The sequence below is a fragment of the Bos grunniens genome, chromosome 21, assembly GCF_055505025.1.
Source record: "Bos grunniens cultivar Pamir isolate PY7600 chromosome 21, Bosgru_T2T1.0, whole genome shotgun sequence".
Lineage (NCBI taxonomy): Eukaryota > Metazoa > Chordata > Mammalia > Artiodactyla > Bovidae > Bos > Bos grunniens.
In genome coordinates this window covers 64,954,047-64,973,240 of record NC_141185.1, presented here as the reverse complement: position 1 = coordinate 64,973,240, position 19,194 = coordinate 64,954,047, and the positions used below count along the sequence as shown (strand labels likewise).

Here is a 19,194-nt window from a genome sequence, read left to right as displayed (position 1 = left end):
TGGCAAACAACTAGTGTGTGCTGGGTCAAATCTAAGCCATTGTTATTAGTACAATCCAGACTGAAGTTTATTTTCACTTCTCCAGCTGCATGTGGTTTGAGGCTTCAGTGACCTGACCCAGCTATTTCAGCGCTGAAGGTATTTTCTACCTCCTTCTGCCACATCTACATCTGTGGCTGAAGCTCCCACTGCCCTGGGCTTGAAGAGAATCTGTGCTAAGCTGGTGGGAAAGGGGTCACCTTGTTCCCTCAGCGCAGAGGAAGTGAGAAGCTGGCTTCCCATCCCCATGTCCCTGTGCAGGATTCTCATAAGGGACCCATGTGTGCTTGAAGGCCAGAGCCAAGAAAAGGCACTCCAGGGCACTTGGAGAATTAATTTCTGGAGATTCAAAACATGCCCTGCCCCTCCATACCCACATTATTTTTCTTCCCAGCTTTATTGCAGTGTGATTGACAAATAAAAATTGTACACATTTAGGTATACAACTCGATGTTTGCATACATGTGTACATTATGAAATGATTAACATAATCAATTAACATAGCCATCGTCTCGTATAGTTGCCACTTCTCTCGGTGTGGTGAAATCTACTCTCTTAGCAAATTTCTACTACACAATACATTCTTACTAACTATAGCCACCGGGCTGTTCATTAGGTCTCCAGAACTTATTCACCTCATAACTGGAAATTTTGTCCTTTGACCAATAAATCCCCGTTTTCCCCACCTTACCCTCAGCATCTGTTAGCTACCATTCTGTTTTCTGTTGCTATGAGTTTGACTTTTTAATAAGTCAGTGACATCATGCAGCATTTGTCTTTCTGCATCAGGCTTATTTTGTTTAACATAATGTTCTCCAGTGTAGCAGCCTCTAATGTTGCAAACGCAGGATTTTCTTCTTTTTTTAGAACCTGAATAATATTCCATTGTATATACACACCATATTTTCTTTATCCATTCATCTGTTGATAGACACATATATTATTTTCATATGTAGGCTACTAAGAATAATGCTGCAATGAACACAGGGGTGCAGATATCAATTTTATTTTCTTTGGATATATCTACCCAGAAGTGGGACTGCTGGATCATACAGTAGTACTCTTTAAAAATTTTTTGAGGAAACTCCATATTGTTTTCCACAACAGTTGTACCAATTTACATCCCCACAACAGTATATAAGTTTCATTTCTTCACATTCACACAAACAGTTGTTAACTTTTGACTGTTTTATAATAGCCATTCTAAGAGGCATGAAGCAGTACCTCATTGTGGTTTGGATTTGCATTTCCTAATGACTAGTAATGTTGAGCATCTTTTCAAATATCTGATGGCCATTTGTATGTCTGTAGTAGCTGTTGTTTATGTTGGTCATTTTTGCTTTTGCTGCCTGTACTTTTGGTGTCAAATTTAAAATTCATTGCTGAGACCAATGTCAAAGAGCTTTCCCCTATGTTTTGTTCTGGGAGTATTATATTTTCAGGGCCAACATTTAAATCTTAAATCCATTGTGAGTTGATTTTTGTTTTCAGTGTAAAACAAGGGCCAATTTTATTCATTTGCATGTGGATATTCAATTTTCCAAACATCATTTATTGAAGAGACAGTTCTTTCCCCATTGTGTATTCTTGATGACTATTTCAAATCTTAGTTTTGATGAGTGGATTTACTTCTGGGCTCTCAATTCTGTCCCGTTGTTCTGTTTGTTTTTTTGCTGGAATCATACTGTTTTGATTTCTATATATTTTTAATATAGTTCAATATCAGAACCATTGGATCATCAAAAAAGCAAGAGAGTTCCAGAAAAGCATCTATTTCTGCTTTATTGACTATGCCAAAGCCTTTGACTATGTGGATCACAACAAACTGGAAAATTCTTCAAGAGATGGGAATACCAGACCACCTCACCTGCCTTCTGAGAAATCTGTATGCAGGTCAAGAAGCAACAGCTAGAACTGGATATGGAACAACAGACTGGTTCCAAACTGGGAAAGGAGTATATCAAGGCTGTATATTGTCACTCTGCTTATTTAACTTCTGTGCAGAGTACATCATGTGAAATGCTGGGCTGGGTGAAGCACAAGCTGAAATCAAGATTGCAGGGAGAAATATCAATAACCTGAGATACACAGAGGACACCACCCTTATGGCAAAAAGGGAAGAGGAACTAAAAAGCCTCTTAATGAAAGTGAAAGAGGTAAGTGAAAATGCTGCTTAAAACTCAACATTCCGAAAACTAAGATCATGGCATCCAGTCCCATCACTTCATGGCAAATAGATGGGGAAACAATGGGAACAATGACAGACTTTATTTTGGGGGGCTCCAAAATCACTGCAGCCATGAAATGAAAAGATACTTGCTCCTTGGAAGAAAAGCTATGACCAAGAGAGACAGCATATTAAAAAGCAGAGACATTATTTTGCCAACAAAGGTCCACCTAGTAAAAGCTATGGATTTTCCAGTAGTCATGTATGGATGTGAGAGTTGGACCATAAAGAAAGCTGAGAGCCAAAGAACTGATGCTTCTGAACTGTGGTGCTGGAGAAGACTCTTGAGAGGCCCTTGGACTGCAAGAAGATCAAACTGGTCAATCGTAAAAGAAATAAATCTTTAATATTCATGCAAGGACTGATGCTAAAGCTGAAGCTTCAATACTTTTGCCACCCAACACTAAGAATTGACTCATTGGAAAAGACCCTGATGCTGGGAAAGATTGAAGGCAGGAGGAGAAGGGGATGACAGAGGATGAGATGGTTGGATGGCATGACTGACTCGATGGACATGAGTTTGAGCAAGCTCCAGGAGTTGGTGATGGACAGGCAAGCCTGGGTGCTGCAGTCCATGGGGTGGAAAGAGTCAGACACTACTGAGCAACTGAACTGATCCGAAGTGTGAGGCCTCTATCTTTGTTCTTACTTGAGATTGCTTTAGCTATTTGGGATCTTGTGCTTCTGTACAAAATTAGGACTCTTTTTTCTCTTTATGTGGAAAATGCCATTGGAATTTTGATAGGGGTTGCATTAAATCTATAGATTGCTTTAGGTTCTATGAACATTTTAATAATATTAATTATTCCAGAAGCAGGTTGTCTACGAATGGTTTAGCACCAGGTTCCCCAGGAACGTGCTATGTGTGATGGGCGAGGGGGCTGCCACCTTTCTGGCTGTGCCACATGTCCCAGGAGGAAGGGCTTTCCACATCAGACCCCAGTCCTGGCACGTGGTGGGCTGCACCCCGAGGGACAGTCTGCTGGCAGGGACTACAGGGGACCAGCTATCCGAGGCCAACCGAGGGTAAGCATTACCCTGTTACCAGAGGCAAACAAGGACACTACAAGAAAAGAAAGTTATAGGCCAATATCTCTGATGAACACAAATGTAATCCTCAACAAATTACCAGCAAACATAATTCAATAGCATGGTTGAGGTAGGTACCTTCAACCAAGGTAGGTTGTATGTCTCTAGGAATTTATCCTTTGTTTTGGTGGCTCAGCTGGTAAAGAATCTGCCTGCAATGCAGGAGACTCAGGTTTGAACCCTGGGTCAGGAGGATCCCCTGGAGAAGGGAATGGCTACCCACTCCAGCATTCTTGCCTGGAAAATTCCATGGACAGAAGAGCCTGGTGGTCTACAATCCATGGGGTCACAAAAATTTGGACATGACTGAACGACTAACATTTTCACTTCAGGTTGTATGTCTCTAGGAACTTATCAATTTTTTCTAAGTTATCCAACTAATTGGGGATATAATTGTTCATTCTAGTCTCTCATGATATTTTGTATTTCTGTGGAATCAATTGTAGTGTCTCTTTTTTCGTTTTTGTTTTTATTTTTTGAGTCTTCCCTTTTTTCCCTTAGTCTAGTTAAACATTTGTCAATATTATTTATTTTTTCAAAAGGCAAATTCACTTTTGTTTATTTCTCTATTGTTTTTTTACTACTCTTTTTCTACTGATCTTTGTTATTTCTTTTTTTATGCTAACTTTGGTCTTCATTTATTCTTTTTATTCTAGTTCCATGAGGTGTAAAGTTAGATTATTTGAGATATCTTTTACTTAATGTAGGTGTTTATCACTATAAATGGGCTTTCCAGGTGGCTCAGTGGGTAAAGAATCTGCCTGCAATGCCCGAGATGCCAGAGATGTGGGTTCGATTCCTGGGTTGGGAAGATCCCCTGGAGGAGGGTGTGGCAACCCACTCCAGTATTCTTGCCTGGAGAATCCCATGGACAGAGGAGCCTGTAGGCTATAGTCCAGAGGGTCGCAAAGAGTCGGACACGACTGAAGCTATGGAGCACGCAGGCACACAGCACTATAAACTTCCCTCTTACAATTGTTTTTATTGCATGCTGTAAAGTTTGAAATGCTGTGTTTCCCTTTTTCACTTTTTCCAAGATATTTTGATGTCTCTTTTGATTTCTTCCTTGATCACTAGTTGCTCAGGCCTGGGTTAATTTACACATATCTGTGAATTTTCCAGGTTTCCTTCTATTGTTGATGTCCAGTTTCTTACTATTATTGTTAGAAAAAATACTTTCTATGATTTCTATCTTTTAAATTTGGTTTGACTTATTTTGTGACCTAACATATGATCTATCCTGGATGATGCTCAAAAAGTGCTTTAGAATGTGTACTCTGCTGCCCTTGGAAAGAACGTTCTGTATGTGTCTGTTAGGTAGATTTGAAGTGTGTGTGTGGCTGAACTAGTTTGCATTCCCACCAACAGTGTAAGAGGGTTCCCTTTTCTCCACACCCTTTCCAACATTTATTGCTTGTAGACTTTTGGATAGCAGCCATTCTGACAGTGTGGAGATTCCTTAAAAAACTGGAAATAGAACTGCCTTATGACCCAGCAATCCCACTGCTGGGCGTGCACACTGCAGAAACCAGAATTGAAAGAGACACGTGTACCCCAATGTTCATCACAGCGCTGTTTACAATAGCCAGGACATGGAAGCAACCTAGATGTCCATCAGCAGATGAATGGATAAGAAAGCTGTGGTACATATACACAATGGAGTATTACTCAGCCATTAAAAAGAATACATTTGAATCAGTTCTAATGAGGTGGATGAAACTGGAGCCTATTATACAGAGTGAAGTTAGCCAGAAAGAAAAACACCAATACAGTATACTAATGCATATATATGGAATTTAGAAAGATGGTAATGATAACCCTGTATGCAAGACAGCAAAAGAGACACAGATGTATAGAACAGTCTTTTGGACTCTGTGGGAGAGGGAGAGGGTGGGATGATTTGGGAGAATGGCATTGAAACATGTATAATATCATATATAAAACGAATCACCAGTCCAGGTTTGATGCAGGATACAGGATGCTTGGGGCTGGTGCACTGGGATGACCCAGAGGGATGGTATGGGGAGGGAGGTGGGAGGGGGGTTCAGGATGGGGAGCACGTGTACATCCTTGGCGGATTCATGTTGATATATGGCAAAACCAATACAATATTGTAAAGTAATTAGCCTCCAATTAAAATAAATAAATTTATATTAAAAAAAATAATAAATTGTGTGTGTGTTGGTTGCTCAGTCGTGTCTGACTCTTTGTGACCCCGTGGATTAGGATTCACAAGGCTCCTCTGTCCATGGGATTTTCCAGGCAAGGATACTGGAGTGGGTCACCATTTCCTTCTCCAGGGGATCTTCCCCACCCAGGAATCGAACCCCCGTCTCCTGCATTGCAGGCAGACTCTTTACCATCTGAGTCACTAGGGAAGACTGAAGTATAGTTCAGGTTCAATGTTTCTTTAATGAATTTCTATCTAAGTTTCTACCCACTGTTACAAATGAGCTATTGGTGTCCCCCACTATTATTGTATTGCTGTTTACTTCTCCCATCAGATCTGTTAAAATTTACTTCATATATTTCAGTGCTCCAATGCTAGGTTCATTTGGTTTTTGTATATAAAAACCATTTTTATATTTTATATATAAAACTTCATATATATCCTCAATGAATGGTTTTATCCTCTTAAATTACAATGGTTATATGCTTTTAATGAGTTCACCCTTTTGTCATTATATAATAACCTTCTTTGTCTTGTTACAATCTTTGTCTTAAAGTCTGTTTTGTCTGCTATAAATGGGTATAGATACCCTTGCCCTTTTTTGGTTTCTATTGCCTAGAATACTTTTTTCTATACCTTCACTTTCAGCATATGTGTGTCTTTGAAGCTGAAGTGAGTCTCTTGTAAGAGCATACAGTTGTATCTTATTTTTTATTTATTCAGTCACTTACTGTGTTTTGATTGGTGATATATATACATATATAAATTATAATTGTACAAAATTATATTTACAAGTGTAACATATAATATAGTGACTCACAATTTTAAAGTTTAGACTCCATTTATAGTTATTATAAATATCCTATTTATATTTAAAGTAATCACTGGTAGGTAAGGACCATTGCCATCTTTTTCATTATTTTATGGCTTTTTTGGTAGTTCTTTCATTCCTTTATTCTTCTCCTGCTGTCTTCCTCTGTGATTTGATCATTTTCTTGTGGTGCTATGCTTGGATTTCTTTTTCTTCATCCTTTGTGTATCTATTAAAGGTTTATTCTTTTTAGTCATCATGAGGCTTACAAAAAACATCTTATAATATCTTAAGCTGCTTATCTTAAACTGCTAAGAACTTTGGTCACATATAAAAACTCTATCTACAGGGGTCCATGGTTCAGACTAGATTACCGCTCATCTGGGTCTCTTTTTTGCAGTCTCCAGGGTGGGGAAGGGAAGTCCTAGAGCTGCATGACCATGGGATGGTGTTGGCCATCCCTGGCCTCCCAGATTGCTACTATGTGCTGCCTCGTGAAGATTTGCCTCTGCAGAACCCCAAAGGTGCGCCCAGCAGGGCGCCTGTGCTGATCTTTCCTCCCACAGCTCACTCCTTCTGGTTCCTTTGTGGGTGCGGCAGAGGTGGGGGGATCTGCCCTGGAGTGCAGTGGCTTGGAAAAGATGGAAATTGGATGCTGTCATCCTCTGGATCTTTCTGGCTCCTAGGTCAGAGAAATGGGGGACCTGGCATTTTAAGATGGCAAACCCAAAGCATCTCCCTAGCTGTCTCCCTCTGCCTTCAGTTAACTCTGGGATCATGTGCATTTCCTGGGCGCAAGGCTGGGAACCAGGCTGTGGGCATGCTGTTGGGCTTACATGTTACTGTCTGTACATTGCTGATGCCCAATTTATCTGGCTTGTGAATCTATTAAACATGAAACAATAACCCATCTCTAAATATTAATACACTTCTTATATATCTAACACATAACAGCTGAGTATTGACAATTTTATCTAATTAAACATTTAAAATTTTATTCAATCCCACTTATAAACAATTAAAATCAAAGTCTAAAATACTAGATTACCTTCAGCGCTAAGAAACAGGCAAAACACATATGAAATGCTACAAAGGCTACACAATCAAGTGCTGTACTAACTATAAAACTGTGCCCCAAATGCTACCTACTGCCTTGGACTCACATTTTCCTTCCTTGTTCCACACTAACCTTCTTCTTAGTCATCTTCATATTCAACTTAGTCATAGTTCTTCCTGTGGTTTCTGAGCCTTCCTAACTTTGCAGTGTATGGGTCTCACACTCAACCCAAATATGGGAGAAGGGAATTTCCATACACCACCAAGTAATTCTCTGAAATCAGCTGGAGGTCTTACAATTCAACTCAAACCTGACACTATCTACCCAGAGATAGTGTCAGAGTCCTACAAGACTGCCCCGCCCTTGACACACATTTCACATGCCAATCCAAGTCCAGATCATCACCCGTGCTTCTAACTGACTGGCTATAGACTGGAGATTCCAGTGAGCCCCACTAAAGTGGCTCACAAACCTCAGAGAAACGTATTGCTTACTAGATTATGAGTTTATTATAAAGGGATATAACTCAAGAACAGCCAGGTGGAAGAAATACTTAGGGCAAGGAATCGGGAAGGACTGTGAGTGCCCTCTCTGGGTGCATCACCCTCCACAAATCTCCATATGTTCACCATAGGGAGAAGCTCTTCAACTCTGTCTTTTTGGGTGTTTATGGAGATTTTATTATATAGGCACGATGATTAAATCATTGGTCATTCCTGATCAATTCAAACTCTACCTCATCTCCTCTCCCTGAAGGTCAGGAAGTGGGACTGAAAATTCTAACCCTCTAATTACATGGATTATGTGATTGGTTCTCCTGGAAAACAGTCTTCATCCTTTGTTGTTATTCTTATTCAGTCACTAAGTCATGTCCGACTCTGAGACCTCATGGACCGCGGCACACCAGGCTCCCTGTCCTTCACTATCTCCTGGAGTTTGCTTAGATTTGTGTCCATTGAGTGGGTGATGCTATCTAACCATCTCATCCTCTTCTGCCCCCTTATCCTTTTGTCTTCAATCTTTCCCAGCATCAGGGTCTTTTCCAATGAGCTGGCTCTTCGAATCAGGTGGCCAAAGTATTGGAGCTTCGGCATCAGTCCTTCCAACAAATATCCAGAGTTGATTTCCTTTAGGATTGAGTGGTTTGATCTCCTTGCAGTCCAAGGGACTCTCAAGAGTCTTCTTTAGCACCACAGTTCAAAAGCATCAATTCTTTGATGCTCAGCCTTCTTTATTGTCCAACTCTCACATCTGTACATGTCTACTGAAAAAAAACATAGCTTTGACTATTTGGACCTTTGTCGGCAAAGTGATGTGGAAACAGAGGCTCTTTTTACACACAGAGGTTTTTTAAACACTGTCTGGGTTTAGCATAGTTTTCCTTCCAAGGGGCAAGTGTCTTTTAATTTCACGGCTGCAATCACCATCTGCAGTGATTTTGAAGCCCCGCAAAATAGTCTGTCACTGTTTCCATCATTTCTTCATCCATTTACCATGAAGTGATGGGACTGGATGCCATGATTTTAGTTTTGTAAATGTTGAGTTTTAAGCCAAATTTTTCACTCTTCTCTTTCACTTTCATCAAGAGGCTCTTCAGTTCCTCTTCTCATTTGGCCATAAGGATGGTGTCATTTGCATATCTGAGGTTATTGATATTTCTTCCTGAAATCTTGATTCCAGCTTGTGCTTCATCTGGTCTGGCATTTTGCATGATATACTCTGCAAATAGGTTAAATAAGCGAGTTGTCAATACACAGCCTTGATGTACTCCTTTCCCAATTTAGAACAGGTCCATTGTTCCATGTCCAGTTCTAACTGTGGCTTCCTGACCTGCATGCAGATTTCTCAGGAGGCAGGTAAAGTGGTCTGGTATTCTCATCTCTTGAAGAATTTTCTAGTTTGTTGTGATCCACACAAAGGCTTTAACCTAGTTAATGAAGCAGAAGTAGGTGTTTCTCTGGAATTCTCTTGCTTTTTCTATGATCCAACGGGTGTTGGCAACTTGATCTCTGGTTCCTCTGCCTTTTCTAAATCCAGCTTGAACATCTGGAAGTTGGTTCACATACTGTTGAAGCCTCACTTGGAGAATTTTGAGCATTGCTTTGCTAGTGTGTGAGATGGGTGCAGTTGTGAAGCAATTTGAACATTCTTTGTCACTGAGTTTCTTCGGGATTGGAATGAAAACTGACCTTTTCCAGTCTTGTGGCCACTGCTGAGTTTTCCATATTTGGTGGCATATTGAGTGTAACACTTTAACAGCATCATTGTTTAGGATTTGAAATATCTCAGTTAGAATTCCATCACCTCCATTATCTTTGTAATGATACTACCTAAGGCCCACTTGACTTCACACTCCAGGATGTCTGGCTCTAGGTGAATGATCACACCATCATGGTTATCTGGGTCGTGAAGATCTTTTTTGTACAGTTCTTCTGTGTATTGTTGCCACCTCTTCTTAATATCTTCTGCTTCTGTTAGGCCCATACAGTATCTGTTCTTTATCGAGCCCATCTTTGCATGAAATGTTCCCTTGGTATCTCTAATTTTCTTGAAGAGATCTCTAGTCTTTCCCATTCCATTGTTTTCCTCTATTTCTTTGCAGTTTTTTCACTTTAGGCAGGCTTTTTTATCTCTCCTTGCTATTCTTTGGAACTCTCTGTTCAGATGGGTATATCCTTCCTTCTTGTCTCAGCTATTTGTAAGTCCTCATCAGACAACCATTTTGGTTTTTTTGCATTTCTTTTTCTTGGGGATGATTTTGATCACCGTCTCCTGTACAATGTTATGAACCTCTGTCCATAGTTCTTTGGGCATTCTGTCTGATCAGATCTAATCCTTGAATCTATTAGAAATTATACATATCTTTTAAATTACAACTACAATTGACATGCTCTAAATAACTTCTCTTTTTTGGTATCATTCCAACTTTTTACAACTTGTGTTGCAGGAAGGACGACCCCTTCCAGGGCCTGAAGGTGGACTCCTGTCTGACCCTGAGAGATGAACTGTCCAAGGAGACATACGTGCTGACAAAGCAAAAGGCTTTATTGGGAAGGAGCATCCAAGCAGAGAGCAGCAAGGTGAGGGAACCCAAAGAACTGCTCTGCCCCATGGTTTGTGGTCTCTCTCGGGTTTTACTCTTTGGTAAAAGGGTTAATTTCCAGGGTGTCTCTGGTCAGTCACTTTGCTTGGCCCCTACTCTGATTCGAGGTCCTTCCTGGTGGTGCACACATCTCAACCAAGATAGATTCCAGGAAGAAGGATTCTGGCATGTTGGCAGAACATGCCAACCCCACCTCCTTTTTCGGTTCAGTTCAGTCACTCAGTCCTGTCTGACTCTTTGCGACCCCATGAATCACAGCATGCCAGGCCTCCCTGTCCATCACCAACTCCCGGAGTTCACTCAAACTCATGTCCATCAAGTCGGTGATGCCATCCAGCCATCTCATCCTCTGTCGTCCCCTTCTCCTCCTGTCCCCAATCCCTCCCAGCATCAGGGTCTTTTCCAATGAGTCAACTCTTCGCATCAGGTGGCCAAAGTATTGGAGTTTCAGCTTCAGCATCAGTCTTTCCAATGAACACCCAGGACTGATCTCCTTTAGGAGGGACTGGTTGGATCTCCTTGCAGTCCAAGGGACTCTCAAGAGTCTTCTCCAACACCACAGTTCAAAAGCATCAATTCTTTGGCACTCAGCTTTCTTCACAGTCCAACTCTCACATCCATACATGACCACTGGAAAAACCATGGCCTTGACTAGACAGACCATTGTTGGTAAAGCAATATCTCTGCTTTTGAATATGCTATCTAGGTTGGTCATAACTTTCCTTCCAAGGAGTAAGCGTCTTTTAATTTCATGGCTGCAATCACCATCTGCAGTGATTTTGGAGCCCAGAAAAATAAAGTCTGACACTGTTTCCACTGTTTCCCCATCTATTTCCCATGAAGTGATGGGACCGGATGCCATGATCTTCGTTTTCTGAATGTTGAGCTTTAAGCCAACTTTTTCACTCTCCTCTTTCACTTTCATCAAGAGGCTTTTTAGTTCCTCTTCACTTTCTGCCATAAGGGTGGTGTCATCTGCATATCTGAGGTTATTGATATTTCTCCCAGCAATCTTGATTCCAGCTTGTGCTTCTTCTAGCCCAGTGTTTCTCATGATGTACTCTGCATATAAGTTAAATAAACAGGGTGACAATATACAGCCTTGATGAACTCCTTTTCCTATTTGGAACCAGTCTGTTGTTCTATGTCCAGTTCTAACTGTTGCTTCCTGACCTGCATACAAATTTCTCAAGAGGCAGATCAGGTGGTCTGGTGTTCCCATCTCTTTCAGAATTTTCCACAGTTCATTGTGATCCACACAGTCAAAGGCTTTGGCATAGTCAATAAAGCAGAAGTAGATGTTTTTCTGGAACTTTCTTCCTTTTTCCATGATCCAGCGGATGTTGGCAATTTGATCTCTGGTTCCTCTGCCTTTTCTAAAACCAGCTTGGACATCTAGAAGTTCACAGTTCACGTATTGCTGAAGCCTGGCTTGGAGAATTTTGAGCATTACTTTACTAGAGTGTGAGATGAGTGCAACTGTGCGGTAGTTTGAGCATTCTTTGGCATTGCCTTTCTTTGGGATTGGAATGAAAACTGACCTTTTCCAGTCCTGTGGCCTTTTGGCCCCTTCCAAATTCTGTTTTCTTGTGGCAGCACCTTGTTCCTTACTGGGACCTCTGATTGCAAGACAATGCTTACAAGTGATTATCATTGTGCCTGGCTATGTAGGTGGTTTCGGTCAGTGGTTACTAAGACTCGCACTATTTCAATTACCTAGTTAATGAACCATCAGAACTCAGCCAGAGTAAGCCCCTTTTTGGTGAGCTCCTTTATCCTTTAAACACTGCCCCTGAAATCCTTGGATACCCAACTTGCCTCAGGCCCATTCTAAGTAGTATGTGTATGCTTATGTGTGTTTGTATGTACATATTTTTGAATGTGCGTGTGTGGACGTGTGTGAGTGTGTGTGGAGATGGAATCAGCAGCCTTCCAAACAAAAGCCCTGCTACCCTTCAGTGGAGAAATGCAGTAGGTCCAGATCTAAGATCCAGGGGCATACATGAGAATGGTGAAGTATACATGAGAATGGTGACATGTAGGTGAGAATGGTGACACGTACGTGAGGATGGCGACAGGTAAGTGAGGATGGTGAAGTATGAAATGGTCACTTTTAATAACAGAGCTCCAAAATGCTTTTGATGATTTTATATACTAGTTTTGATTTTTTAAAATAAGTAACACTCATGATATAAAAAGGCCATCCTAGCCATCTGATTCACTTCTCAAGGCAACTACAGGTCTGAACTCTTGGTCTTCTACACTGAAGGTTATGAAACCACGTGGATGGTTCCTGTGTCACGAATTATAGTACTCCACCTCCCTGTGTCCCTTTTCTTTCAGGACGAGGCTTTTTGCCCATTTGGATGTCAATTTCCTGTCCCCTTCCTCGAGAAGTTCTGAGTCTGGGAGAGCAGGGCAGAGAGGACAGCACTATAGAGGCTGGTCTGTGGGCAGGAGAACCCTGTGTGAGTATGCTGGGGGTGGGCATGGAGGGGGTGAGGCATCAGCAGCTAGTATCCAGCAGCATGGCCAGGTGAACTTGGGTGACAACCACAAAGCTCACTTCTTGCTCTTGCTGTGTGTCCGTGGTGGAGTGTTGGGACACTCTGGGTCACCGCTCGGAGACTCAGGCTGATTGAACAAGCACCAGCTCTAGCTGCAGATCCTGGGGACAGAGTGGAGAGCTCCCTGGAGAGTCTCACAGGGACAACCCAGTGCTCTCGCCCCACGTGATGGGCAACCCTTCCACTCACCCCACACCCTGTTTTCCAGAACTAGTCCCATGGCCTCTTTATGCAGCCAGACCCCAGGCCCAGAAGAGCAGGGAGCACAGTGACAGCCCACAGGATGGCACAGCCCATGGAGGGCAAAGGGGAAATTTTACAATTTTGTGTGCCTATCATTACTTCTATTTCATTTTTAAAGCATGTGTTCCCAGTGGGAGTCCTATTGCCTTCTTACACCCATACATCAGCTTTCATCTACTGTGATGTGTGTTACACCTTAATTCTCAAGCAAAGGTGTTAGTAAAAGTCTTCTTGATACTTCAGAAAAAAAGAGATTTATTTTTAAAAATTTAAAACATTTACTTGGCTGTGCTGAGTCTTAGTTGCAACATAGGGGATCTTTAGTTGTAGCATGCAGGATCTTCAGCTGTGGGGTGGAATGCTCAGTTGTGGCATATGGGATCTGATTCCCTGATTAGGGATTGAACTCGGGCGCCCTGCATTGGAAGCACACAGTCTTAGCCACTGGACCACCAGGAAGTCCCAGGAGATTTATGTTTAAAGTTGGGCTGTTTCACAGAGACAGAGCCGTGTTTCCCTGGAGCAGTTCTCAGAGAGGACTTGTGTGTGCGCTGGGTGAGGGTCCTGGGTACCCACCCAATCAGGTGGGATGGTGGTCCTGACCGGGGCCAGGAGACAGTCCTGGCCCTGGGTCAGGGCTGAGGCTGGATTGTCACGTATCTGTCTCTCTTGGTCCCCAACCAACCCTGGTGGGTTAAGACGTGTCATGGCCATCTCACAGAGGAGAAACCAGAGCCACAGGACTAGGGTAGCTTGTCTGGGGTGGAGGGTTTAAACTTATAGATGTCACACCCTTAGTTTGGGCCTTTGGGAAGGAGGTTGAAGCCCCAGACCTCCCTCTGTACCTGTGGTCGCTCCAGGGACAAGATCTACAGGCCAAGTCGTGCCCAGTGCTCACAATGCAGAAGTAAGCTTCGGCATGGCCAGCCACAGAATGTTCCAGTCCGCCGTTACTCAGGTCTCTGCCCAAACTTGAACAGATGCTTGTTAGGGTCAGCTCCAGAGCATCACCTGTTAGGTCTCGGGGCTTTGCTTTGGCCAGTAGCAAATACACCTGAATTGCACTTGGCTCCGGGTTAGCAGAGAGCAGGACAATGCTTATACAACAAAGCACTTTCCTTGTCTATGACATGACAAAGAGCCCAAAGGGAGGTGGCTGGGGCTGATGTGGCGGGTGGTTCCCCCTTCACTGCCCTGGGCCTCCCTGCACCCCTCCCCCGGTGGGGGGGGGGCCTGCCCTGGTGCTCCAGTGAGGACCAAGGAGGCGGGGGAGGGCCACAAAGGCTCCTGCCAATCGGGCCCTCACGGATTCTCCTCAAGCCCTACCCAGGTGTCTCCACAGTGTCCCTGGGCAAGCCCATAAACAGCATTTCATCGTTGTCTCCACAACTCTTGCCTTACTGTTGGGTCAGGCTGAGTCTTGTTTATGTCCTCTACCCATTTTCCTGTTGAGTTTTCTCTTTTTCAGCAGCAGCTAGAAACTTTTTGCTTAAAGGATAAACCAACTATTTGTGTCTCCTATTTATTACTAATATTTCCCCTCAATTGACTGCTTATCTTTTTAGTTTGTAGAAATTTTTCCATTTAAGTTTTTAAGTTTAAAGTATTCAGGTTAATGAACCACTTCCGTATGATTTCTAACTTTGGTGGAGACGACCCCCTCAGCTGGCTCTCGAGAACACGGGCTGAGCTCACTGCAGCTTGTCACCATCCTGGGGCTGGGCGAGGGCGGCGGGGAAGGCTGGGACCCGAGCTGGGGCTCCTGAGGGCCACAGAGCAGTCCGGCCACAAGTGAGGTGGAGCACAGGTTTGGGACAGAGGAGGCACAGGGCCTGGTTTGCATTTGAGAAGTTAACTAGGCAGCCAGGTGGTGTGGAGACAGCAGGACGGGGGAGCAGTAATCTCCGAGTCCCTGCTGGGGGTGAACGACAGGGATGCGGGCTGGAGGCTCAGACTCCAGTCCCCATGAGGCCACGGAAAGCAAGAGGGGAGACTGACGGAGCCCATCTCTGTCCACAGAAACTGCTGGGGGCACATGAGCCCGGAGGGCACGTCCCTCCTGCCAGGACAGCAAGTGGGCTGGGTGGGTGGGACATGCTAGGACTGTTAATGTGTGCGCTCCACAGACAGAAGCCGTGACTTCATTCTTGAGAGTCTGTTTATTTTCAGATAAAAGGAATCACATTTGCCTACATACCCCACAAAACCTAAAGTTTGAATTTTATAATTTAATTTTAGAAAAAAGTCAACAGTTTGCACTGGAGGATGATCTCAGGTTCCCACTCCTGTTCTGGGTTAAGCAGCCTCAAACAGTTACTCTTGGCGATGATGTGAACGTGAATGCATGCGTGTGTACACACAAGTGTGTGCATCCTTTATGAAAGTTCTTGCTGTCATACCCATACATCCCCCTTTGACAATTTCACTTTTTTAAATTCTGCTGTACTATTTAGCAAATAGATAATTTGATACAATGTGATACGATGTGATTTCACAATAAGAGGTCTAATCATGGAGATATGACTTAATATGTTAAAGTAATAGAAAAGCTTATTATGTGCAAACAAACAGGGCTTATGCTGCAGCTGCATCCGAGTTTATTTCACAAAGCTGTAAACACAGGCCCTTTCTCAAGTCCTGCTGATGGATGGAGTCTCTCCTGCCTTCTGTCGGCAGGAGAAGAATGCAGCGGCTGAGGCGTGCTCCGCCCTGTGCGGCTCTTGGCTTCCCAGCCCGTCACTTAAAGGAACCCATTCATCCCCACGCCGGGCAGTGCTCCTCTTGGGGTCCTTCTGAGGCTTTTCACACACAGGCTTTCCCGAGCGGGAGACATCTGATCTCCGCCTGCCCAAGCGGGGCCCCAGGCCCCAGGGACCCGGGAGCTTGAGAAACGTGCTGAGAGCCGGGGAGCTGCCAGGGGAAGGGGCAGGGGTCACAGCCCTCATCCCTCCCTGCCCTGAGCTGCTCCCCGACTGAGGGCCCTAGTGTAATTCCACCCCAGGCCTGGGGGTGAAAGTGGGGAGGCCCACGAGGCCAGCCAGGCCCAGCCCTGAGAGTGGACGGAGGGGGCAGGGGCCCAATCAGTTCTGCCCACTGCCTTCCCTTGGGCTGTAAAACCAGCACTGGGGGGCAGGGGGTGGGTACCCAGGGGACTGTGCCCTGGAACAGGAGAACCCTTAAACCCCCGGTGTGGTGGGGTCATCTCAGCACTTCTTAGCAGCAAGTGGTTCGGAGGACAACCCAGTCTGCCTGCCGGGTCCTCAGAGGGCTGAGGGCTGCAGGCAGAGGGCTCAGGCTGCGGGCCCACGCTGGACGCGTTCAGTGAACGCTCGCCCCGCAGGAATCACCTCCTCTTCCGCACGCAGGCCTCCAGCCGGCCCAGCTCCTCGTAGGACTGGTAGAAAATGTCAAACTCCTGCGTGCCCCAGCCCCTCCAGACAGCCAGGCACCACTCCAGATTTTCATTCTCAAAGCCGCACACAACCGTGTCCTTTGCCACCACGGCAGCCTCCGTGAGAACCCTGTGGAGAGAAGGGGTCTGAGAAAACCCACGGGAGTTCCTGCTTGGTCAGGGCAGCAACCCTCACCCTGCACCTTCTCAGAGGACAGAGCCTGGCTAAGGGGGCATCTGTGCACCCCAGTCTGGCACCAGAGACGTGCCTCTCTGTCTGGTGGCCTAGCATGTGGGCAGTCTTTCTAAAGCCTAAAAAGGGGCATCATTTCAGCTTCACCTCAGAGCAGGTATCCTCCCTAACATACCTCAGACCCCAACATGTCCAGGAAAATGGTCAGCCTTCCGTGTCTACGAGTCTGGCATCCTTGGATATGGAGGGTTGACTGTGCGTCCTTGCGTGTGCTTAATTGCTCATTCATGTCCGACTCTTTGTGACCGCATGGACTGTAGCCCACCAGGCTCCTCTGTCCATGGGATTCTCCAGGCAAGAATATTGGAGTGGGTTGCTATTTCCTCCTCCAGGGGATCTTCCTGACCTAGGGATTGAACCTGTGCCTTCTGCATTAGCAGGCAGATTCTTTTCCCACTGAGCCACCTGGGAATCCCAGGGCTGACTATCATTTTATATACAAGGACTTGAGCATCCTTGGACTTTTGTATCTGTAGGTGTCCTGCAATCAGAGCCCCCGCAGATGCTGAGAGAGGCTGGAATGATCAATTCTATCTAACAGTTCTTGCTTATCAATGGTCTGTGACAGGTTTTAAGCTTTAACTCAATTCCCTTGCCACTCAGTCCAGGCATGATTCTTCTCTATTATTATGTTTCCACACGCTTAGGAAATATAGGGGAATATACTAGACAGAAAACCTGTACCAAGTCCAAACTATGTACATTTTTAAAAGCAAGTTCTGCATGACCCAGGCACACCCTACACATTTCCTTTCAGGCCTCTGCAGGCCGTGTGCCCCGCTCTGAGCAGACACTGCCAGCCTCTCCTCCCTCTGCCCGTGCGGCCTGACGGCACCAAGGCCACCGTGTAAACTGGGATGTGTACGGAAATCTGCTCTCATGGGCCTTGCATGTCTCGGGCACTCAGTAGCTCTTTGCCAAGGGACTAAATGTCTCAGCACGACTGAGTGACTGAGCAGCAGTAAATGTCTCAGACGCATCTCAGAATGCTGGTGGGCTCAGGCTACAGCCTTCATTTTGCTGGCTGCCTGGGTTGCTTTCTTCCTGCAGTGAGGGTGCCTGCTCTTGGTAAACCTGTCTTTGGGGGAAAAACAACGGCAGGGGAAAAGTCAAGGGCACTGATGGTGGACACTCTGAGGTCAACAGGCCCGGGCTCTATGGACACACCTGCTCCCCTGGGAGCCTGACCTGGGACCTGGGGACCACTGCCCCCACACTCAGCCAGCGCTCAGGAGCAAACCCAGTTCCGTTCTCCAGAACCACGGGTAGGGGAAGGGCCACTGGCCCAGGGGCCATGTACATCTCCATCATCAGTCTGCTCCGGGGAAAGCGGGCCGAATGCAATTTCTCCATAAGGGAGAGAAGCGCGTGGGACTCAGCCCAGCGAGGGGTGTGGACGCCGCGGGCTGCCTGACAGCCCCGGGAACACTGGCTGGACCAGCCTTGCGTCAGTGCAGCCAGGTGGGCTGGGTCCGACAGGCATCCTATGGTGGCGTCTGGCCTGCCTCCTGACAGTGGGCAAGTACAGCTGAGCCCAGGAACGGGCATGGCGGGCATGGACATGATGAAGGCTGGTGTGGCCTGGCAGCGTGGCTCCACCTGGTGCCCGGTGGGAGGAGAGGCTCCTCAGGAGGGCTCCCCTGCTTGGCAGGAAGAGTGGGGGACCACCTGGATCCCCATTGCCACTGCAGCTGAGCTGGGGCTCTGCAGGCTCCCTCGGGTGGGGCAGGTAGTCCATAGGTGCCCCCCAGAAAAGAAAGCCGTGACTGTGACTGATGCCCAGCTCAGCTGGCATTTGCTGATCCCCTGGGAGCTGCCTCCTGCAGACTCTGTGTTGCTCCCCCTCTGCCTCTGCTGACAGGGGTGGATGCTATGGGTTTTGGGTAGAGGACGGAAGGGCCATGGCCATCATGTGGGGAGGTGGCAGCGGGGCCTCGATTCCCTAAGCTACAGCCTGGCTCCCACATAGCTGCCCTCTGTCTTACCCGTGCGGAGTCAGCTCTCGGGCTTTCAAGACAGCAATCACGCGGCCCCGCTGAGTTCCTGCCTCCTTCTCCAGGCTAATGACGATGATATCTCCACCGCGCCTAAGAAACCAAAACCCCGCAGGGGAACCGTTTGTCCAGGGCTGTCCTCTCCAAGGGGAAACGGAGCGGGTGTGCAGAAAGGCAGGGAAACAGACTCAGCTTCAGCAAATGGATCGGGTTACTGAGAGGGCCCCAGAGCTGGGTGAGAAGCCCTTTG

General features: G+C 45.6%; 1 protein-coding gene across 9 annotated transcripts in view; it reads right to left on the bottom strand.

Moving 5' to 3' along the window:
• Positions 1 to 15,446: 15,446 nt before the first annotated feature.
• LRRK1 (leucine rich repeat kinase 1) overlaps positions 15,447 to 19,194 on the bottom strand; it is a 135,928-nt gene continuing 132,180 nt past the window's right edge. For all 9 annotated transcript variants that reach the window (XM_086364892.1, XM_086364890.1, XM_086364888.1 and 6 more), the window contains 2 exons: positions 18,936 to 19,037; positions 15,447 to 16,827 (listed from right to left, as the gene is read on the bottom strand). In XM_086364892.1, the coding sequence (XP_086221018.1) occupies positions 16,650 to 16,827; positions 18,936 to 19,037 (280 nt within the window). In that variant the 3' untranslated portion in view covers positions 15,447 to 16,649. The remainder of the gene's footprint in view (positions 16,828 to 18,935; positions 19,038 to 19,194) is intronic.